Source organism: Phyllopteryx taeniolatus, unplaced genomic scaffold (assembly GCF_024500385.1).
Source record: "Phyllopteryx taeniolatus isolate TA_2022b unplaced genomic scaffold, UOR_Ptae_1.2 contig_26, whole genome shotgun sequence".
Lineage (NCBI taxonomy): Eukaryota > Metazoa > Chordata > Actinopteri > Syngnathiformes > Syngnathidae > Phyllopteryx > Phyllopteryx taeniolatus.
The window spans coordinates 359,897-384,715 of record NW_026903184.1 but is presented as its reverse complement, the minus strand read 5'-3'; the positions used below and the strand labels follow the sequence as shown (position 1 = coordinate 384,715).

Sequence of the window (24,819 nt, the reverse complement as noted above, 5' to 3'; positions counted from 1 at the left end):
TTTGAGATTCCCGCACTCCTGCCTTGCCTCCCTGCTTCCCTGCAATTGGGTCCACCATGTTCTTGCCTTGCGTTCCTCGCCGTCGCCCTAACCATGTTCATGACAGAATGAACCGACCAGAACAGGACCCAGCGGGAAGAACATGGCGTCACCCTGGACGCCACCAAACTGGCTCCCACCGTCCTCAGCCTGCCATCCATACCTACCCTCCTCCAGTAAGCCCTATCATTCAGTCTTTTCTGTCCTTTTCCTCGGGTCCCCCCACTTGTCCTAGCTATTCACCATGCCCTACTATTGTACATCCACATGTTTCTTTAGATTCAGATTTTTCTGATTGTGAAGATGGCCCTGATTTAGTTAACCTCCTGTCGGATTCTGACTCTGACACAGATTTAGATTTTTCTGGTTCCTTCCCTAGTTTATCCCGTCCTCGTCAGTTTTTGTCACGTTTCCACGTTTCCAACCCCAGTGAGTCCAAATCCTTTCCCTCTGACCTTTTCTTGGGCACCCGTTTGGCCATCTACCCGGGACCGCCGCGTGGTGGCCAACGGAGGCGCCCAAGTAAAGGTAAAATTTTGCCCCCTCGTTTTTCCCCCCCTGTTCACAAATCACTTGATTTTTCACCTGTTCCCACACGTTGTTCCACGGCTCCAATTAAGTCACGTCTAGTCAAACCTGCCCCCAAGCCATGTTCAGTACCAGCCATTTTTCCTAGTTCACCTTCCCGAGACCTTGTGTACTCTTCCACTCCCGTACCCTCTACTCCCACACCTCAATGGCGGCAGGCTGAGGAAGCGACTGCAGCTCCCGTTCCGGCTAATCGGCAGCTGCGCCAGGCTCCCGTTCCGGCTCCTCGGCAGCTGCGCCAGGCTCCCGCACCGGCGGCGCTCATCCAGCGGCCGCCACCCGTCCTTGCTCCGGCGGCGCTCGTCCAGCGGCCGCCACCCGTCCTTGCTCCGGCGGCGCTCGTCCAGCGGCCGCCACCTGACCCTGCTCCGGCGGCGCTCGTCCAGCGGCCGCCACCCGACCCTGCTCCGGCGGCGCTCGTCCAGCGGCCGCCACCCGACCCTGCTCCGGCGGCGCTCGTCCAGCGGCCGCCACCCGACCCTGCTCCGGCGGCGCTCGTCCAGCGGCCGCCACCCGACCCTGCTCCGGCGGCGCTCGTCCAGCGGCCGCCACCCGACCCTGCTCCGGCGGCGCTCGTCCAGCGGCCGCCACCCGACCCTGCTCCGGCGGCGCTCGTCCAGCGGCCGCCACCCGACCATGTTCCGGCGGCGCTCGTCCAGCGGCCGCCACCCGACCATGTTCCGGCGGCGCTCGTCCAGCGGCCGCCACCTGACCCTGCTCCGGCGGTGCTCGTCCAGCGGCCGCCACCTGACCCTGCTCCGGCGGCGCTCGTCCAGCGGCCGCCACCCGCCCTTGCTCCGGCGGCGCTCGTCCAGCGGCCGCCACCCGTCCTTGCTCCGGCGGCGCTCGTTCAGCGGCCGCCACCCAACCCTATTGCATGGCCCCTGCATTACCATTGGGTTTGGCACCGTGGCCGTCCGCCTGAATGGCCCTGTAAAGACCCTGGTGCTTGGCGTCCTGGACGACCTCCTGACCCGCTCAGCCAAGCACCTCACCTCGGGTGGCCTGGATGGCCACCAGACTGACCTGAGGGGTGGACTCTGTACCCTCCTCCAGGCCCCCTTCCGCCCACCCTGGGTTGGTGACTTTTTGGTTGTTGTTTGGGGAACGTCTGGGATCCGTTCCTTTAGAGGGGGGGTACTGTCATGGTCTGTGTTTTGGTTTGGGTTGTTTAGTTTTGTTCCATGTTTTCCTGTGTTCCTTGTTTGTCGTGTGCTCATTAGGTTGTTGTGTCCACCTGTTCTCGTCTACTTTGTGTTGACCAATCAGCTCTCTCTAGCCACTCGTCTTGTCCAGGTGTTCCTCGTTGTCTCGTCAATTTGTTTGTATTTAGTTCCCTGGTTTCTTTCAGTTCTCGTCGGTTCATTCTGGTTGTCACATGTCTTGCCATGTCATAGTCGCCAGTTGTTTTTGTCATAGTCGCCAGTTGTTTTTGTCATAGTCGCCTGTTGTTTTTGTCATAGTCGCCAGTTGTTTTTGTCATAGTCGCCTGTTGTTTTATCATTGTGATTAAATATTATTATTTTGAGATTCCCGCACTCCTGCCTTGCCTCCCTGCTTCCCTGCAATTGGGTCCACCATGTTCTTGCCTTGCGTTCCTCGCCGTCGCCCTAACCATGTTCATGACATGCTGAGGCAAATGTGACAGTTGAGGAGAAACCGAACATCTTCCCGGGACGTCATCATATAGCTACTCTTGTAGTACGTCATCATCATGTGAAGATACAGCATCAGGGGCGACACTTCACGGAGGGTGCCATCAAGGCTATTGGATTATTGGTGGCAAGAGATGTGTGAACAGAGTAATTTTTGACTGTGTTACATGACATAAACTCAGAGGAAAGTGTGAAGTTCAGAAAATGGCCTTCTTCTGACAGTTTCAACATTGAGCCTCCATTCACTAATGTTGGGATGGACGTATTCGGTCCATGGACTGTGTCTGCACATCGCACCAGGGGAGAGCCTGCGGAAAGCAAGAGATGGGCAGTCCTGTTTACCTGCCTAAGTGTCAGGGCTATACACATACAGTAGAAGTCATTGAGTCCTTGGACTCATCCAGTTTCATGAATGTTTTCAGGAGATTTCTGGCATTCAGAGGACCGATGAAGCACATTTGTTCTGACAGGGGGACTAATTTCATTGGAGCCTCGAAAGAAATGGCTTCCAATGTCAATGAGAAGGCGATGGAAACATTTGTCTCAGCGCAAGGATGTACTTGAATATTCAACAGCCTGCACTCCTCGCATATGGGAGGTGCGTGGGAGAGGATGATTGTTATTGTACGGCGTATCTTGGACTCTATGCTTCTTCATCTCTTAACTTCCAAGCACACACATGAGGTGCTTATAACCTTCGTAGCCGAAGGTCACAGCTATTGTGAATAACTGACCGCTCGTGCCTGTGTCTACGATCCCGCGGACCCATTCATTGTCACACCTGCCTTGCTACTGACTGTTCCAGAGGAAGAAGTCGGAGACGACTTGTTCAAAAAGCAATGGCGCAGAGTGCAAAGCTTGGCCAACATGTTCTGGGACAGATGGCGTCGGCAGTATCTGGCCATATTGCAAACTCGCAGGAAGTGGCCATTCAATACACCCAATTTGAAGAAAGGGCGTGTTGTGCTTCTCAAATTCTCATTGTAAGAGGAATGACTGGACCATTGGTATGATCGCTTAGGTGTGTCCAACTCAAGACGGCTGCATGCGGAAGGTGAAAGTCATAGTTAAAAAAGGAAATGGACTGTGCGCAAGTGAATCTGTCGCCAATAAATGAGGTTGTCTTGCTCGTTACCACTGATGTTTAGACTACAATTTTTTTTAACTTCAGTTGGAGTGATACTCTGTTGGTATCAGATGAGGAATGTTCAGCAACCAATGTATAATGTTTTCCTTTTATTTGGTGTCATCTAGTGGAAATTTGAGTTACTGCAGCAGGTCTGTGAATCTGTCTTTTTTTGATGAGTTTTTCTGTCCACACAAGCAGATGACTGTCGCCACTGTCTAGTTTATTATTTAAGTATTTTCCGTATCGCTTATCCTCACTAAGGTCGCAGGCGTGCTGGAGCCCATCCCAGCTACCATCGGGCGAGAGGCGGGGCACACCCTGAACTGGTCGCCAGCCAATCGCAGGTGTGTGTGTGTGTGTATATATTTCAGAAGAAGAAGAAGAATCACCTTTTTTATATATATAGACACTATAAAACCTTCCCACACACTATACAACCTTTCCACAAACTCTACAAGTGTGTTGAATCTTGATGAGATGGATGTTACTGTCAGGGGTTCCTACACATTTGAGATTTCAAAATTTCATAATTTTTCCAGACTCTAATTTCCAGACTTCTCAGTAAAAAGTTTTAAATAATTTGTGACTTTGAGTAAACAGATGTATATCATTCTGATTCTTTATATGCCATTATGTCTCCAGATCATTTCCAGAAGATTATAGGGGGGATTATAAGGCATCCTTTGCCAACTAGTCTTTATATTTGGACTTTATGAGCCAGTTGTCAGACAATTTACATCTACCCATTATGAGTGCCAATGATCATGCAAGATCAGACACGCATATGTCAGGGTTAATGCCTGACGAGGTGTACAATTATCAGGGATTAATGGACGACATGGAGGCGTGAACCAACGCACAACGGAGGACATTTGCCTCCACAAAGTCCATTAATCCCTGCTAGTTGTACACAGACATCTCGAAGGCCATTGACCTGCTTATACCATGGTCTCTTACCAACGAAAATAACTAATGAAACAACCAATTAATCATTTCATACATTTTTTTGGTCGAAATAGAAAGTTTTAGTAAAAAAAAAAAAAAAAATATTTTGTAATGCCTGAGGTCTTGATTATGAAGAATCATTCCAATCCCATAACTTTCTAAGGGAATGTAAATGCTATTCAGTACTCCAGGGAATAGATTTTCTTGTTTGACAATGATAAATAACAACCACGGGTATGATGACAAAATCAGTTTTGAGTATTACACATACATTCAGTATGTGACGGTTGATGCAAGCTTTCAGTCTAGCAATGCTGTACTTTCGTTGACTGGGCGGTGGGATTAAATTGTCACACGGTATCATTCCAAACATCAACAGTGAAGTGTCATGTTTTTATGCCAGGAAGTGTCACGGCATTTTAATCGCCAATTTTGTTGTTTTCTTTTCATCCTTCTCATCTGCAAGTTAATTTAAAACTTACAGAGGTACTATAACTCTTTGTGTTGCTTCTGTCTCTTAATTTTTTCCCGCAGTTCATCAACAGCATTCTAGTCATCAAAGGTGTTGTAATCACCAAATATAGTAAATGATTAAATCACTTGTCATTGTTTTAAATTCACTTTTTCTTTTTTTTCCCTCAGAGTACTTAACGTTAGGGCTGCACGACAGGATGGGAAAGGTAATTTTCCACATGAACTATTTCAAAGTTCAGTTCAGCGTTTCAGAAATGAACAAGTTCAGTTCATAGTTGATAATTCACAATTTTGAACGAAGTTCACCAGTCCAAAAATGAACTAGTCCATAGTTCTTTTCTTTTTCAATATTGTATGTTCCTGACAGGCACGGTGGCCGACTGGTTAGAGCGTCTGCCTCAGAGTTCTGAAGACCAGGGTTTATTCACCGGCCCTGCCTGTGTGGAGTTTGCATGTTCTCCCTGTGCCTGCGTGGGTTTTCTCCGGGCACTCCGGTTTCCTCCCGCATAGGTTCATTGAAGACTCTAAATTGCCCGTAGGTGTGAATGTGAGTGCGAATGGTTGTCTGTTTATATGTGCCCTGCGATTGGCTGGCAACCAGTTCAGGGTGTACCCTGCCTCCTGCCCGAAGATAGCTGGGATAGGCTCCAGCACTCCCGCGACCCTTGTGAGGAGCAGCTCAGAAAATGGATGGATGGATGACAGGCAATTACAAAATACTGGCATTTCATTTCATAGGTGTGTCCAACTCAAGACGGCTGCATGCGGAAGGTGAAAGTCATAGTTAAAAAAGGAAATGGACTGTGCGCAAGTGAATCTGTCGCCAATAAATGAGGTTGTCTTGCTCGTTACCACTGATGTTTAGACTACAATTTTTTTTAACTTCAGTTGGAGTGATACTCTGTTGGTATCAGATGAGGAATGTTCAGCAACCAATGTATAATGTTTTCCTTTTATTTGGTGTCATCTAGTGGAAATTTGAGTTACTGCAGCAGGTCTGTGAATCTGTCTTTTTTTGATGAGTTTTTCTGTCCACACAAGCAGATGACTGTCGCCACTGTCTAGTTTATTATTTAAGTATTTTCCGTATCGCTTATCCTCACTAAGGTCGCAGGCGTGCTGGAGCCCATCCCAGCTACCATCGGGCGAGAGGCGGGGCACACCCTGAACTGGTCGCCAGCCAATCGCAGGTGTGTGTGTGTGTGTATATATTTCAGAAGAAGAAGAAGAATCACCTTTTTTATATATATAGACACTATAAAACCTTCCCACACACTATACAACCTTTCCACAAACTCTACAAGTGTGTTGAATCTTGATGAGATGGATGTTACTGTCAGGGGTTCCTACACATTTGAGATTTCAAAATTTCATAATTTTTCCAGACTCTAATTTCCAGACTTCTCAGTAAAAAGTTTTAAATAATTTGTGACTTTGAGTAAACAGATGTATATCATTCTGATTCTTTATATGCCATTATGTCTCCAGATCATTTCCAGAAGATTATAGGGGGGATTATAAGGCATCCTTTGCCAACTAGTCTTTATATTTGGACTTTATGAGCCAGTTGTCAGACAATTTACATCTACCCATTATGAGTGCCAATGATCATGCAAGATCAGACACGCATATGTCAGGGTTAATGCCTGACGAGGTGTACAATTATCAGGGATTAATGGACGACATGGAGGCGTGAACCAACGCACAACGGAGGACATTTGCCTCCACAAAGTCCATTAATCCCTGCTAGTTGTACACAGACATCTCGAAGGCCATTGACCTGCTTATACCATGGTCTCTTACCAACGAAAATAACTAATGAAACAACCAATTAATCATTTCATACATTTTTTTGGTCGAAATAGAAAGTTTTAGTAAAAAAAAAAAAAAAAATATTTTGTAATGCCTGAGGTCTTGATTATGAAGAATCATTCCAATCCCATAACTTTCTAAGGGAATGTAAATGCTATTCAGTACTCCAGGGAATAGATTTTCTTGTTTGACAATGATAAATAACAACCACGGGTATGATGACAAAATCAGTTTTGAGTATTACACATACATTCAGTATGTGACGGTTGATGCAAGCTTTCAGTCTAGCAATGCTGTACTTTCGTTGACTGGGCGGTGGCATTAAATTGTCACACGGTATCATTCCAAACATCAACAGTGAAGTGTCATGTTTTTATGCCAGGAAGTGTCACGGCATTTTAATCGCCAATTTTGTTGTTTTCTTTTCATCCTTCTCATCTGCAAGTTAATTTAAAACTTACAGAGGTACTATAACTCTTTGTGTTGCTTCTGTCTCTTAATTTTTTCCCGCAGTTCATCAACAGCATTCTAGTCATCAAAGGTGTTGTAATCACCAAATATAGTAAATGATTAAATCACTTGTCATTGTTTTAAATTCACTTTTTCTTTTTTTTCCCTCAGAGTACTTAACGTTAGGGCTGCACGACAGGATGGGAAAGGTAATTTTCCACATGAACTATTTCAAAGTTCAGTTCAGCGTTTCAGAAATGAACAAGTTCAGTTCATAGTTGATAATTCACAATTTTGAACGAAGTTCACCAGTCCAAAAATGAACTAGTCCATAGTTCTTTTCTTTTTCAATATTGTATGTTCCTGACAGGCACGGTGGCCGACTGGTTAGAGCGTCTGCCTCAGAGTTCTGAAGACCAGGGTTTATTCACCGGCCCTGCCTGTGTGGAGTTTGCATGTTCTCCCTGTGCCTGCGTGGGTTTTCTCCGGGCACTCCGGTTTCCTCCCGCATAGGTTCATTGAAGACTCTAAATTGCCCGTAGGTGTGAATGTGAGTGCGAATGGTTGTCTGTTTATATGTGCCCTGCGATTGGCTGGCAACCAGTTCAGGGTGTACCCTGCCTCCTGCCCGAAGATAGCTGGGATAGGCTCCAGCACTCCCGCGACCCTTGTGAGGAGCAGCTCAGAAAATGGATGGATGGATGACAGGCAATTACAAAATACTGGCATTTCATTTCCCCATTGTTGCCACCAATTGAGTCCACACAAGAAGCCAGTTTCAGCTTTCGTCATACAATCTCAAAAACATGTAGCATGAATGTTTGTTTTTTTTTTTTTTTAAATGAAGAATTAAAACCGGACTGTAGTCCTAATGTGCAAACAAAAGCACGCAACACAGTATGACAAGAATGATGGTGAAATTACATTGATAACTTTGCATTCCCAGCAGCTCTGGCTGACTATATTTACAAAATATTTTATCTTCTCTTATATTACAAAACAAAATAAATTTCATATTATCACATTGTGATTGTACAGTGGTTTAACTAAAGCATTCTGATACAAATAATAATTTTTCAGAGTAATAAATCTTTACGTATTGTATTACAAAAGAATCAAGGAACATATTCACTCCTATTTACGCAGTGTCCCTGAATGTACCTCACACACTCATACAACTGTGGCGTGCCTGCCTACAGTAGTTTCCTTCTGAAGAGGGAAATAGTAAAATGTATCATTGTAATGTATCAATGTATGTAAAACACATTATATATATATATATATATATATATATATATATATATATATATATATATATATATATATATATATATATATATATATACACACACACATATCATACAACAGTCTGGGCTACTCCGTGTGTTGTTTGCCGCATTATAATTTACCGTAACATGGGTGCTAATCTCATTAGCATGTCTAAACAGGTTCCTTTGCTGGTCACTTTTAAAATTACTGTTGATTCACTGTATATTGCAATACAGCAACGTCACAGCAGACCCTGCCATGTGACTACTGCGCTCGCATACATTGCAATGACTGTTGTAACAGTCTTGGACACATGAATACATTTCCATACAATAGTTTCCATTTTCAATACTTTTCCAGACCTGGAAATTGATGACATACTTTTGTGGGATGTGGGAGCAAACCGGAGTGCCCGGAGAAAACACACCCAGGCACGGGGAGAACATGCAAACCCCACACACGCGGGGCCGGGATTTGAACCCCGGTCCCCAGAACTGTGAGGCAGATCTGCTAACCAGTGCTGCTAACCAGTGTTGAAGTCAGGGATCTGCTAACCACACCGTGCCGCTGTGAAATCATATAAATGTTTAATTGCCTCATATTATTACATAAACTCAACAAATTAATGGATAACTAGTTTTCATCATTCAGCAATCAAATGTCAAGGATAATAGGTTGTTCAAATTAATGTAGAAAGGGATTTGGTAACAAAAAATGATATCTCAACATTATCATTTATTAGATATGACATTTAAAAATTTTGGAACAGTTTTTAACAAGAATCATAGAGGCTGAGACACATGATTTGCTTTCATGGGCCACATAAAATGATGTGGTGGGCCGGATCTGGTCCCCGGGCCTTGACCTTGACAATGTGCCATACAGTGACATCAGTTCGTGCCAAGCAAAAAAAAAAAAATGGTTTGGTTTCAGTAAACTAAACGGAATGTGAGTCTAGGGGAAAAGACAAAACGCAAACTAAATGTAGGTTTCGTTAGTTGTAATATGGACAAATCAACCCTAGCATAAAAACATAGAACTTGCAGCAACAATATATCTGAATGCTCTTTCTGGAAGGACAGGCAGAGGAGAAAAGGATAAAGTTTCGGAGTTCAAGAGAGGATATTTTATCAGATTTAAGACTCTGTGTATCTAAGCCAGAAGTTAGAAATAATAATATTTATTTGCACACTTTTACTGTATATTGCTCAAGAAAAATGTCAACAAAATGAGTGTCTTACTCTCTTTTCCTGCATTCCGTTGTGGTTTAATTGTTTAATTGTAACAGTTTAATTGTATTCGCTACAGATACAGTAATATAAATATGTATAATGCTACCTTTGACCATTTGTAATAAAATATTTGTTGTAGTATATTACTTTGTCTTATTTCTAAAAAAAGGAATTAATGTGAGAAATTGAATAGCAGTGAGGTCTTTATGAGTTGTACCTACTTTCTGCTTCATAACAGGATAACTGTTGGCTCATAAATCTCAATATTTTATTCTTGCCTGTGATATAATTAATTGTAATTTTATATTGGTTTTGGATGCAGTTGGTATTTTTAGTGTTGTGCAGTTACTCGTTCCTTGTAATCAACCAGATTTACATACCGTAAATGTTCCATGGACCTCGGCCACTGTTTTGCCGCAAAACAACAACGGCCGACAGGAACTTTTTGTCCCAGGAACTAATGTATCAGGATTTGTTCCTTGTAATTATGTTGTGAAAGACCCACTGACACATACAATCACAACCCATGACAATTTATAATCTTCAATTAATCTAACATACAGTTCTACATGTTTTTGGAGTGTGGAAGGAAGATAGTGTACCAGGGGAGAAGCTTCAAGATCTGACCGTAGATAGCAAACTGAAACCTCTTACAGTGACCAATCAGCCACGGTGCATTACATACATTTTCTGTCCTGCTTATCCTCACAAGGGTCGCGGGCGTGCTGGAGCCTATCCCAGCTATCTTCGGTCGAGAGGTGGGGTACACTCTGAACTGGTCGCCAGCCACTCGCAGGGCGCATTACATATAAACTTAATTTATTATTTCGGATAATTGGGTAAAAAAACTTTTTTTTTTTTTTTTTTAGATGGGAAGGAGTAAGGGTCATGAGCATCAGGTCTTCTAGCTTAACAGTCATGGCAACGCAATGAAAAACAAAATCGGTAACTGACCTTTTCTAGGCTGCGCAGCAGGTTTAGTCTCTCTTTTAGCTTTTGAATGCTAATAACAATCTTGTGTCTAGCTCCTTTGGTGACTTTCTGTAGAAACAACAAAACACAGGCATCAAAACATATGCACTTTCGGATAGGTGTCAAGAACGTTAAGTTAAATGTAATGTAATGTTATTTAAAAGTAGAGTGTAAATCGATGCCCAAAAGTATTAACACTATCAATACAATTATAACAGTGTGTACCTGTGCCTCAAGTTGTTCTTCAGTAAGTGACATCATTTCATCATATGTCATGGTGGAAAATAGTGCTGCATACTTATGGAGACGGAGACTCTTCAGCCATGCAGGAACATCTGTGATAAACACACACAAATGTGGTCAATTCAGGCTGCATTTTAGGGTAATGATGAATCAGTAGTGTGCCCTGCAATTGGCTGGCAACCAGTTCAGGGTGTACCCCGCCTCCTGCCCGAAGATAGCTGGGATAGGCTCCAGCACGCCCGCGACCCTTGTGAGGATAAGCAGCTTAGAAAATGGATGGATGGATGCATCAGTACAAGAGTAAAACAAGTGGATTCTTTTTTAAACCATCTTGTAAAAAGTTGGTATTTATTTTTGTGAGTCTGTATGGGAATCCATATACACTTACAATTAAACAAATAATGTAGACATTTTAATTGCATCTCAGGGTTCAACAATTTTTTTATGTATTTATTTTTAAGATCAGTTATTGTGCTACTGGTAATTTTCATTTCAGACTAGAACAGTGTTCCCTACCTTTATTGAGCCAAGGCTCTCATTTTATATTTGAAAAATCTCAGGGGAAACCACCATACAAAAATGTCAAAAAAGTATGAATACTGAAATAATGATGATGTCTCAATTTACTCAGAAATGTACCTACTAATTGTGGGATCTGGGTCTGTTGTATTGAACACAAAGTTGATATATTCGCTGGAAGCCATGACTTATTCAATTGTATGAATGGTGGATACACTGGTTTATTGTATCTTCAGCCATCTAATGTAAGAGCATTGTTCTACCTGTCACTATACTTTGCTGGCATAGATAGGTAAACAAAGATGTATTTGTAATTAATTGATAATTTTGGGAGAAATTGAGTAACATCCATCCAGCCATCCTTCCATCCATCCATCCATTCATCCATGCATCTTCTTCCACTTATCTGAGGTAGGTTCACGGGGGAAGCAGGCAAGGAACCTCTCCCCAGCCACTTTGTCAATCCCATGGCGTTCCCAGAACAGCTGAGAGACATAGGGTGCATCTCAAGTCCCTTAAATGCAACGTTCCTAGCTCCTCGCACGTCAAAACATTGAACGTGACCCAGAAGTTGTCACGCTGCCATATTAAAGACGTCTCAAGTGTCTTAAACGCGAATGGAGGAGCGAGGATCGAGCACCGAGGAGCCTCCACGGGCTAGCTTAAATCGAAGGACGTCTGATGTATCCTCCGCGGAAGTCCCTGCTCCTCAATAGTGACGTTTAAAATGGGCGTGCACCAGCTTGATCGTGAACAGAGTAGAACTTCAAATTGATTAGTTAATCTGTTTTCATCATCCATCCATCCATCCATTTTCTACCGCTTATCCGGGTCGGGTCGCGGGGGCAGTAGCTTTAGCAGGGACACCCAGACTTCCCTCTCCCCAGCCACTTCATCCAGCTCTTCCGGGGGGGGGGTCCCGAGGCGATCCCAGGCCAGCCGAAGGATGTAGTCTCTCCAGCGTGTCCTGGGTCGTCCCCGGGGTCTCCTCCCGGTGGGACGTGCCGGGAACACCTCACCAGGGAGGCGTCCGGGAGGCATCCGAATCAGATGCCCCAGCCACCTCATCTGGCTCCTCTCGATGTGGAGGAGCAGCGGCTCTACTCTGAGATCCTCCCGGATGACCGAGCTTCTCACCCTATCTCTAAGGGAGACCCCAGACACCCTGCGGAGGAAACTCATTTTGGCCGCTTGTATCCGGGATGTCGTTCTTTTGGTCACGACCCACAGCTCGTGACCATAGGTGAGGGTAGGAACATAGATCGACCGGTAAATCGAGAGCTTCGCCTTTCGGCTTAGCTCCTTCTTTACCACAACGGATCGATACAAAGTCCGAATCACTGCAGACGCTGCACCGATCCGCCTGTCAATCTCCCGTTCCATTCTTCCCTCACTCGTGTACAAGACCCCAAGAGACTTGAACTCCTCCACTTGGGGCAGGATCTCATCCCCGACCTGGAGAGGGCACGCCACCCTTTTCTGACTGAGGACCATGGTCTCAGATTTGGAGGTGCTGATTCTCATCCCAGCCGCTTCACACTCGGCTGCGAACTGCACCAGTGAGTTGGAGGTCACGGCTTGATGAAGCCAACAGAACCACATCATCTGCAAAAAGCAGAAATGCAATACTGAGGCCACCAAACCGGACCCCATCTAGGCCTCGGCTGTGCCGAGAAATTTTGTTAATAAAAGTTATGAACAGAATCGGTGACAAAGGGCAGCCTTGGCGCAGTCCAACCCTCATCAGAAACGAGTCCGACTTACTGCCGGATATGCGGACCAAACTCTGACTCCGGTCGTACAGGGACCGAACAGCCCGTATCAGGGGGTTCGGTACCGCATACTCTCGAAGCACCCCCCACAGGACGCCGCGAGGGAAACGGTCGAACGCCTTCTCCAAGTCCACAAAATACATGTAAACTGGTTGGGCAAACTCCCATGCACCCTCAAGGACCCTGCCAAGGGTGTAGAGCTGGTCCACTGTTCCACGGCCAGGAAGAAAACCACACTGCTCCTCCTGAATCTGAGATTCAACTTCCCAACGGACCCTCCTCTCTAGCAGCCCTGAATAGACCTTAACAGGGAGGCTGAGGAGTGTGATCTCCCTGTAGTTGGAACACACCCTCCAGTCCCCCTTCTTAAAAAGGGGGACCACCACCCCAGTCTGCCAATGCAGAGGCTCTGTCCCTGATGTGCACGCGATATTGCAGAGGCGTGTCAACCAGGACAGCCCTACAACATCCAGAGCCTTGAGGAACTCCGGGCGAATGTCATCCACCCCCGGGGCCCTGCCACCGAGGAGCTTTTTAACCACCTCGGTGACCTCAACCCCAGAGATAGGAGAGTCCGCCTCAGAGAACCCAGACTCTGCTCCCTCATGGGAATGCGTGTCGGTGGAATTGAAGAGGTCTTATGTAGGTCTTAAGTATTCTCCCCACCGGCTCACAACGTCCCGAGTCGAGGTCAGCAGCGCCCCATTCCCACTATACACAGTGTTGGTGGTGCATTGCGTCCCCCTCCTGAGACGCCGGATGGTGGACCAGAATTTTCTCAAAGCCGTCCGGAAGTCTTTCTCCATGGCCTCACCGAACTCCTCCCATGCCCGAGTTTTTGCTTCAGTGACCACCAAAGCTGCATTCCGCTTGGCCAGCCGGTACCCATCAGCTGCCTCAAGAGTCCCACAGGCCAAAAAGGCCCGATAGGACTCCTTCTTCAGCTTGACGGCATCCCTCACCGTTGGTGTCCAGCAACGGGTTCGGGGATTGCCGCCACGACAGGCACCAACCACCTTACGGCCACAGCTCTGGTCGGCCGCCTCAGCAATGGAGGCGCGGAACATGGTCCACTCGGACTCCATGGTGCCAAGTGCACGTGTGGACACCCTTATGGTTGAACATGGTGTTCGTTATGGACAATCCATGATGAGCACAGAAGTCCAATAACAGAACACCGCTTGGGTTCTGAAGTGGGCGGCCGTTCCTCCCAATCACCCCCTTCCAGGTCTCACTGTCATTGCCCATGTGAGCATTGAAGTCCCCCAGCAGAACGATGGAGTCCCCAGCGGGAGCACTCTCCAGCACCCCCTCCAAGGACTCCAAAAACGGCGGGTACTCTGAACTGAACACAAATAACAGTCAGGACCCGTCCCCCCCACCCGAAGGCGGAGGGAGGCTACCCTCTCGTCCACCGGGGTGAACCCCAACGTACAGGCGCCGAGCCGGGGGGCAATAAGTATACCTCTCACCGCAGGCAACTCCAGAGTGGAAGAGAGTCCAACCCATCTCGAGAGGACTGGTTCCAGAGCCCAAGCTGTGCGTGGAGGCGAGTCCGACTATATCTAGTCGGAACTTCTCAACCTCACACACCAGCTCGGGCTCCTTCCCTGCCAGAGAGGTGACATTCCACGTCCCTAGAGCCAGCTTCTGTAGCCGGGGATCGGATCGCCAAGGTCCCTGCCTTCGGCCACCGGCCAGCTCGCACTGCACCCGACCCCTATGGCCCCTCCCACAGGTGGCGAGCCCTGTTTTCATCATTCCTTCATAATTGTAGTTTGAATAGTCATATTTTGCTGAGTGTCTGTTGTATTTGGGGCAGTATTTAAGACTGAAATGACTTACTGTAATTACACTAGCTCATGGTTACCATACACCTCACCAATCACATATTTCTCAGGATTGTATGGTAATTAGGCTGTCATTTTGTACAATGCATTTGGGCACATAAAGAAAAAAATGTTCTGTTGATTTACACTGTTTAATACATAAGCAACAACATATCAACACTTTACATATACTTAAGAGTGACCGAGGAGGGGTGGGGTTTGGGGGGGTCAGAGGACAGAACTTGTTTGGGATTGACCAATCACGATGGTCTTTGCATCTGCAAAGTTGTAAAGCACGTGTCAAACTGTGTTATTTTATGTGGCCTGCGCGGTCTTGAAAGGTCTTAAAATAAGTCAATTGAGCAGTTTACACGTGTATTTACCATCGACTACATTTCCCATAATACATCGTTGTCTTACAAATTACCACCAAGTGATGTAAATTTAACCACTAGGTGGTAGTGTACCCACATAAGTGTGAAGCACTCTTGTAAGTGACTTGAGAAACGTCTACAAATTATCCCGAAATGTCAAGGAAGGGAAAAATTTATTCAGATAGAAGGCTTTTTCAACAAAGATTGGAAAACAAATATATATATTTCTGCGGCTGTGTCCACGGGTTTCTGTATTCATGCAGACAAATTTTTACAATATTCACGAGTCAACAAGTTTTTACAGTATTTGGCTCATTTGTTTTATATTCAGGTTATTTTCATACAAATACTGTATATACTGTAATTATGACTTTGCTTATTTAATGATGGATATCTCTAAAGGTAGCATATTTAATGGTCTACACTTTAGTTGTAGTTTAGGGTTAAAGAAGTATTTGTCCAATGTGTTCATTTGTGTTGTTTGGCAGACACATTACATACGATCATCTGTGTATTTTGATGACATCAAGCTTGCATGAAGGGAGTACAGTATATCCAATTTGTGTGTTTTTCACTGCACTTTTCAGCAGATATGCAATGCATATTTTTATCCACATTTTAGACACCTGATTCTGATCAGAAGATGTCTGATTCCATGCATTTTATTTTATTTTACGCTAGCATGGCGAATATTGAATTGTGCCACTTGTGAGGGGGGGAGGGAACAGAATTGGGTCACTTGAGCCATGCAATGTAATTCCATTCTAACATTCAAATGGGACTTGTCAACAGGTATTTTGGCCAACTCTTGGTGAGAAAACTTCTCGAGCTGTCTCAGGTTTATTGGGTGTCTTCTACAGACTCCAGATTTCGGAGCCTTCCACAGGTGAATAATAACATTTAAATCAGGGCTTTTTTTCCCCAGAATAACTACTCTCTTCTAGCCAATCTTGTGTATTTTTAGCCGTGCATTTTGGGTCATGAACTTGTTAGAGACCAATTTTCTGACACTGGGCAGCACATTACGCTACAGAATGCTTGGATAGTCTTGAGATTTACCCTGAGTCTTGTATCCTGAATTCCTGTGTCGATGCAGCAACAGATGCAGAACAAAACCGATGGATGCAGAAAATGCAGGATAAAAATCATCATGAAGTTGGGCAACACATCAAATATTTAGTGTGAAATGGCTGTAATTTAACTCAAAATTTACAATTTCTATGCAGAAATTGCATAGGGTTGCTCATTTTACATTTTTGTGTACTAAAATAAAACCTGTTGCAATGTAATCAATTTACAATTCCTTCAGCAATCCTATTTTAAAGTGATCATTTTGGTCACTATAATAATAAAACTATTTTGCCTTTACAAAGACATTGCTAAGTTTTGATTAACAGAAAATAAAACCCTCCCCACTCACCCCTCATGCCGCTGCCCTCCTCATGGAAAGAACTACGATGTAGACTTAAACCTCCTCCTAAACTGGCCTCTTCCAGATGTTCACTTCCTCCGCTGCCTGAGGAAGCAATGCTACTTTGAGGGGAGAGGGGTGCGTGATCGGGGGCTGGGCCTCTACTACTACGTAGATCTTCCTGGGACAGCCAGACAGGACCCATGGGATGGTTGCTTGGGCCACTCATTGGTGGCGTTAGAGACACTGAGCGCTTCAGTGGACTGTGTGACTGGTTACCACCTCCACTCGTTACAACTGTGAAACATAAGACATGTAAGGTTTACTCCTATGTTCAAAGGAATGATGGCCCAACAAAACATTTCCTATGTAGCACTGCCATTGTTTGGGCAATTCATGCAGCTCATATCGTGCTTGAATTCATGCTATTCATATCGTGCTTCAACATAAGTGCCCAATTGCCTGGGACAAAGTCCCACCCATTTACCAGCTTATGAAAATACATAATTGTTGCGTCGATTCATACTATTCAACCATAATTTTTTTATACCGCTTGTCCTCATTAGGGTCACGGCTCATGGGTGAGCTCGATACTATCCCAGCTGAATCTGGGCGGGAGGCAAGGTATACCCTGGTCTGGTCGCCAGCCAATTGCAAATTTCAAATACTATACAAGACATTATATGTGATCCATGCTTGTTGTGAAGTTTTGCCTGGAATGTAGTGTCCCTTTATGCATGTGTATGATCATGTGGGACTTTTTTTTAACAGCTGTCTTGTCTTTCTGAAATTGCCTGTTGACTGTCAGATCTTTGTATTAGTTCTCAATATGCCTGTTTTTCCACAGCTGACATTGATTAAAGACCATGTCACCATCATTTTTCAACAGTAGCTTTGTAACAAACAAAATAAAAGTTTGTTGGAGACTCATTTTATAATACTGTATGTTAAGTACTAGGTGGCACGGTGGACGACTGGTTAGAGCGTCTGCCTCACAGTTCTGAGGTCCGGGGTTCGATCCCCGGCCCCGCCTGTGTGGAGTTTGCATGTTCTCCCCGTGCCTGCGTGGGTTTTCTCCAGGCACTCCGGTTTCCTCCCACATCCCCAAAACATGCATGGTCGGTTAATTGGTGCTTCTACAAAAAAGGACAAACTCTGACTGCAACGGAGAATCAAAACTGCTGAAAGGATTGTCGGTACCCCCCTACCTACCCTTGAGGACTTGCACGCTGCCAGACAAGAGCGTGCAAAATCCTCTCTGACCCTCCGCATCCCGGTCACCAGCTCTTCCAGCTCCTTCCCTCAGGTACTCGTGCACTCTCTGTAGTTGTCTCGCCACGCTGCACTATTTGCATATCTGTTTTTGACCAATACTGGCCACTCATGCCAGAGTAGCATCTGCTCCATTTGCACACTGATTGAGGAGTATCTGCAATATAAGTGCTAGAGGACTCTGCATCTTTTTGCACAATTGTTTTTTGTCAATGTCTTTATGTCTCCAAAGTGTTCTGTAAATTGACTGTCTGTTGTACTAGAGCGGCTCCAACTACCGGAGACAAATTCTTTGTGTGTTTTGGACATACTTGGCAAATAAAGATGATTCTTTAGTCATTCAATATTAGTCATTCGAACTGCTCTAAGTGCTTGAGGACTCTGCATCTTTTGCACAATTGTCAAAAAAAAAAAAAAAAATGGCATTACCAGATAACAAGCAACCCTTTACTGCTCAGTGACTGTTTTTTTTTTTTTTTTTTTTTATCAATGTCTTTATGTCTCAAAAGTGTTCTCTGTCAATTGACTGTCTGTTGTCGTACTAGAGCGGCTCCAACTACCGGAGACAAATTCATTGTGTGTTTTTTGGACATACTTGGCAATCAAATGATTCTGATTCTGATTCTAAATTGCCCGTAGGTGTGAATGTGAGTGCGAATGGTTGTTTGTTTATATGTGCCCTGCGATTGGCTGGCAAACAGTTCAGGGTGTACCGCGCCTCCTGCCCGATGATAGCTGGAATAGGCTCCAGCACGCCCGCGACCCTAGTGAGGAGAAGCGGCTCAGAAAATGGATGGATGGATGGATGGATGTTAAGTACCAACATTGACTCATAAAACGTGTTAAACTGCTATTTGATACTAACATGTTTTTATATGTAATAATTCAGGAATAATGAAGATAGAATGTTAAAAGAAAGAAGTAATTTTATGCACTAATTGCATAAAATGTTAATAAAGGCTCCAAATGTTTATTATTAGAAAACATGACACATGACAAATCGACAGGAAAAGAATATTCGAGTAAGAATGATCATAACCGCTGGAGTTAACGACTTGCTTACTGTTACTTATGTAATGCCAAAGAATAAAGAACGTCTCAGAATAGGTTTCAAACAGATGGATCACACATTGATCATTGTCAGTGTGGCATATAATAGAACTCACAATTCTTTTAGTCTGGCGACAGTGTTTTTCAACAGTTGTACACTTTTCTCTAATCCTGTGCTGTGAATACCTCTGGTTCAGCAGTTCTGAAACCCTGAGATTGTATGCTTAGGTCTAAGGCTGCAAGCAGTCAAAAATATAATATGATATTTCTTGGGGCTGCCAGCAGGGTTTTAAATATGTCTTTATTTATAAACCCTCAGCTGTTTCTTTCATGTCCCAGCAAGAAAAAAACACAGAGCCCTTGCATTCTTGTCTGGAAATATCCTGCCCTGACCAGTTATACTTACTTTCAAAAGGTCCTTCTCACTGTTTTATCTTTCGTATGACACGCATGGTGTAGTTACCGACAGTACTAGAAGGTTTGACTCAAATGCAACTGGATGACAGATGGTTCCAGTGGTCGCTGAACTGTACTGTCAGACTGGCAGGCAAAACTAAAATAAAAATGTTTTATTACAGGCTTAGGATACAGCACTGAAAAAATATGTATAATTTTTGACCACTGATCCCCACTACCTGGTGCCTTAGGTAAGAACCTTGGTAATGTGTTACTCTCTCAAGTTAATGTACATTATATGTGTAGAGGAATGGACAGATTGTTGTGCAAATGTGATGTGGTGGAGTTTGGAGAAATGTTCCACAATAAAGGACTAAATCTGGTTGGTTACTCCCGGATTGCAAATGACACCCATCACACTTGACCAACCGAAAAGTACTACTGTACATAGTGTGAACACAGTCTAATGTGGTCAATAAAGTAATAGGTGATTTTAATTAACATACTACCTAATTTGGGGCAAGTTTCTATTATTCGTAGTAATGGGACCTGATTACAAAATGCATTAAATTAATCAGAGGCTTTGTAATTGCAATTTGTCATGTTTTAATTAAATTGTTAAATGTAATTAAATTAAATACAAAAATTGACACAGAGGGGTGGATTTTGTTTTTACAAAACTAATGATAGAAAAGTAATTCAAGATTACGCTTTATGCACAGAGTTTAGGTTGTTACTGTTTACAATTTCTAAGGTCAGCCACACTGATTCACCCTTGCACAACAACTTGCAACAAAAAAAATGCAACCCCTGGTGTTTTTATCGGGAAACAATGTTTTAAAGTGACACCGTTATTATTGAACCACAAATAACATGGCATATTTGTCAAGGAAAACGAGGATTGCCCTGACTGCTGAAGCTACATTACTCAGTTGACAGAGAATACAAAGAGGAAAAGGTGAGCAGACACAAGAGACTTTGAATTTTTGAGAGGATGCTGGCAAAGATAGTGCGGCATGATGTGTGGCTATACATGGCGGCAGGCTTGCTCTTGCTTCGTACCCACAAAACAAATTTTTGTTGAGAGACCATGTGATATACGTAACCTGGCATTTTGATTGGCCCTAACATCTGTGCTGTTGTGACGCAGTTCACTTGCGATTCCACATTTCAAACAGCAGCCAAACAAGTTGCAGATGGTCGGCAACTTATGGAAACTAGGTTCAGAACCCCACACGCTGCTCAATGTGATTGAGCAGCGTATGGTGGCGCCTACCAAGATGGCGCCTACCAGTGTGGTCGCCTCGGTAACGCGCTCTCTAGTATTGTTTTTGTTTTTGTGTTTTTCGTCCGTCTTTGGAGACCTTACACGACTCACTTACACAAGGGGAGACCTGCTAACCATCAAGAAGGCGACGCCGGACTTTCTGTCACCAACTTTCGCAAATCCGCTCAGTTTTTTCCCCGAGTTACTCACCGGAGCGGTGTCCGCGGTTTTCGGCGCATGGAGACGGAAGCAGCGCCACAGAGGGAAACGGGCCGGCATTCAGGTGAAACTCCGCAAGAGAGGACACAGATTGGCGTTCCCGTCGATCCACCTCGCGAATGTACGCTCCCTACCCAACAAAATGGACGAGCTTCATCTTCTGTTAAAGACCAGTAAAGACTTCGGACGTTCCGCGGCCATGTGCTTCACGGAGACCTGGCTTTGTGAGGCTGTACCCAATGGCGGCGTCATGCTTCCCGGCTTCCTCATTCATCGAGCGGACCGCGACATGGAATCATCGGGGAAAACAAAGGGCGGCAGGATATGCCTCTATATCAACGAAAAATGGTGTACGGACGTCACGAAGCTCAGCACACACTGCAGCCCGCATTTGGAGTCGCTATTTTTAAACTGTAAACCATTCTACTCGCCACGTGAGTTCGCATCGTTCATACTGGCTGGAGTCTACATACCGCCTCAAGCTAACACGAACGCCGCACTGCTAACGCTCGCCGAACAAGTCAACGAAATTGAAAAAAAACACCCGGACTCACCCCTCATTATTCTCGGGGACTTTAACAAAGCTAAACTCAACCACGAACTCCCTAAATACAAGCAGCACATCGACTGTCCTACCAGGGAAAATAATACTTTAGACCACTGCTACACTACGGTAAAAAACGCATACCGTGCTATACCTCGTGCAGTCCTGGGCTTGTCTGATCACTGCTTAATTCACTTAATACCGACGTACAGGCAAGAACTTAAATGCGCGAAGCCTACAGTGAAAACAGTGAAAAAGTGGACCAATGAAGCAAAGATGGAACTTCAAAGCTGTTTAGACTGCACAGACTGGAGTGTCTTTGAAAATTCAGCTGGCAGCTTGGATGAATATACGGACACTGTCACATCCTATATCAGTTTCTGTGAAGATGTGTGTGTACCAACAAAATCATTTCGCACATTCAACAACAACAAGCCGTGGTTCACTGCTAAACTTAAGCAGCTTCGCCAAGCTAAGGAGGACGCATATCAGAGCGGGGACAGGGCCCTGTATAATCGAGCTAGAAACCAGCTGACTAAAGAAATTAACACTGCAAAGAGGATCTATGCAGCAAAGTTGGAAAATCCGTCTAGCGCAAACGACTCTAAATCAGTCTGGCATGCATTCCAATTGCTGGCTAATTACAAGCGACGATCCCCCCAAGCTGAGAACAATAGCACACTAGCCAACGACTTGCATACCTTCTACTGCAGATTTGAAAAGGACAGTTTCACACCATACACCCACCCGGCCGCACCCGCGACCACAATCACACCTCTGACTTCTGCGTTAACCATCCATGAACAGGATGTGAGACGCATCTTCAAACAACAAAAGATTAACAAAGCGGCAAGCCCGGACCATGTGTCCCCATCCTGACTCAAAGTCTGCGCGGACCAGCTCGCTCCAGTCTTCACTCAGATCTTCAATAGATCTCTGGAAATGTGCGAAGTTCCATCCTGTTTCAAACGCTCCACCATCATTCCAGTCCCCAAGAAACCTGCAATCTCGGGTCTGAATGACTACAGGCCTGTCGCTTTGACATCTGTGGTCATGAAGTCCTTTGAACGTCTCGTGCTGGACCACCTCAAGAGTGTCACAGGTCCCCTGCTGGACCCCCTGCAGTTTGCCTACCAAGCGAACAGGTCTGCGGATGATGCAGTCAACATGGGACTGCACTTCATCCTAGAACACCTCGACAGTGCAGGGACCTACGCGAGGATCCTGTTTGTGGATTTCAGCTCAGCGTTCAACACCATCATCCCTGAACTCCTTTCATCCAAGCTTCTCCAGCTCAGCGTCTCACCTGCCAGTGGATTTACAGCTTTATGACGGGCAGGACACAGCAGGTCAGGCTGGGGGAGGCCACCTCATCCACACGCAGCATCAGCACTGGGGCGCCCCAAGGTTGTGTCCTCTCTCCGCTGCTCTTCTCTCTCTACACGAACGACTGCACCTCAGCGAACCCGACTGTCAAACTCCTGAAGTTTGCAGATGACACCACTGTCATCGGCCTCATCAAGGACAGTGATGAGTCTGCATATCGACAGGAAGCGGAGCGGCTGGAGCTGTGGTGCGGCCGACACAACCTAGAGCTGAACACGCTCAAGACTGTAGAGATGATCGTGGACTTCAGGAGGCATCCTTCGCCACAGTTGCCCCTCACGTTGTCCAGCTGCCTTGTGTCAACCGTCGAGACCTTCAAGTTCCTGGGAATTACAATCTCTCAGGACCTGAAGTGGGCAACCAACATCAACTCCGTCCTCAAAAAGGCCCAGCAGAGGATGTACTTCCTGCGGCTTCTGAGAAAGCACGGCGTGCCACCGCAGCTGCTGAGACAGTTCTACACAGCGGTCATCGAATCAGTCCTGTGTTCTTCCATCACAGTCTGGTTAGGTGCTGCTACAAAAAAGGACAAACTCCGACTGCAACGGACAATCAAAACTGCTGAAAGGATTGTCGGTACCCCCCTATCCCCCCTTGAGGACTTGCACGCTGCCAGAACTAAGACAAGGGCGTGCAAAATCCTCTCGGACCCTCCACACCCCGGTCACCAGCTCTTCCAGCTCCTTCCCTCAGGTAGGCGCTACCGATCAATGCAAACTAGAACTAGTAGACATTCCAACAGCTTCTTCCCTCTTGCAATCAACTTCTTAAACAGCTAACCTATAATTCCATTACAACAAGCTGGCAATTTTATGACTTGTGTTCGTTGTTACATTTCTGTGGGGCCAATTATGTATTACTTGTGCACTCACTGTGGTTGTCTGCACTATTTGCATATACTGGGCACTCATGCCAGAGTAGCATCTGCTCCATTTGCACACTGATTGAGGAGTATCTGTAACATTTGCACAACCAACATTGTCCCAGATTATCGTACTACTCGTCACTTTAAACCGCATACACTCCTTGAAGTCTCAGCGCCCTTTGCACAATGGTCATTGCACCGGACTATTGTAATATTTGTCATTCGCACTGCTCTAAGTGCTAGAGGACTCTGCATCTTTTTGCACAATTGTTTTTTGTCAATGTCTTTATGTCTCCAAAGTGTTCTGTAAATTGACTGTCTGTTGTACTAGAGCGGCTCCAACTACCGGAGACAAATTCTTTGTGTGTTTTGGACATACAAGGCAAATAAAGATGATTCTGATTCTGAATTGTCAAGTGCTCATTGTGCGCCTGGCTTTTCTTATACTAAGTGCAAAGGGCTGCTCATTTAATATTGTTTGTATTCAAAATAACATTTGTTGCAATGATTTAGGTGCGTGGATCTGTATTTTTTTGTTTAGATTTTGTTCAAAAATATTGTAACAATATTGAACCACAAACATGGCATGATTGTTGAGGATCAAACGAGGATTGCCCTGATCCCTGTAGCTACATTTTTCAGTTGACAGAGAATATCAAGAGAGGAAAAGGTGAGCCACAAGAACTGGATTTTTGAGAGCCTGCTGGCAATGATAACGTGATAATTTGTGTTACACAATTTGCAAAAAAAAAACATGCTCTTCTCAACCCCTATGCCCATCGGGCAGTTTAGAAAAACTCAACTTTACATGCAATGAGCACTGCAATGCAGTCTCATTGATGTTAGCCTAACCTAACGTTCTGGTGCACTGACATCCCTCGGCATCAGTGTTATCGGTGTGCTAAGTCCTAGCCGTTCCTGCTTAAGGCTCCAGACGGTTTCGAGGTAATGTCTGGTACTCCAGGGCTGAAATCAGGGTAGGGCCCAACCGATTCATCATTTTAGCACTTTTTAAAATTATCATAATCGGCCGGAGTTTTGGCGATGAAACGCCGATATATCCTTAATTTCTTATGAAACTATAAATGCTGTTAAATGTCGCCCAGA

At 45.0% G+C, this 24,819-nt stretch overlaps 1 protein-coding gene across 8 annotated transcripts in view; it reads right to left on the bottom strand.

Moving 5' to 3' along the window:
• The window catches only part of samd4a (sterile alpha motif domain containing 4A), a 234,686-nt gene that overhangs the window by 91,284 nt on the left and 118,583 nt on the right, over nt 1-24,819 (bottom strand). For 6 of the 8 annotated variants that reach the window (XR_009787089.1, XR_009787088.1, XM_061765129.1 and 3 more), the window contains exons 4-6: nt 16,723-17,010; nt 10,791-10,900; nt 10,548-10,634 (exon numbers count right to left, since the gene is read on the bottom strand). Coding sequence is in view for 5 of the 8 variants with exons in the window: in XM_061765129.1 (XP_061621113.1) it covers nt 10,548-10,634; nt 10,791-10,900; nt 16,723-17,010 (485 nt within the window). In the remaining 3 variants the exon portion in view is untranslated. The remainder of the gene's footprint in view (nt 1-10,547; nt 10,635-10,790; nt 10,901-16,722; nt 17,011-24,819) is intronic. The other 2 variants (XR_009787090.1, XM_061765131.1) reach the window with 1 other exon arrangement.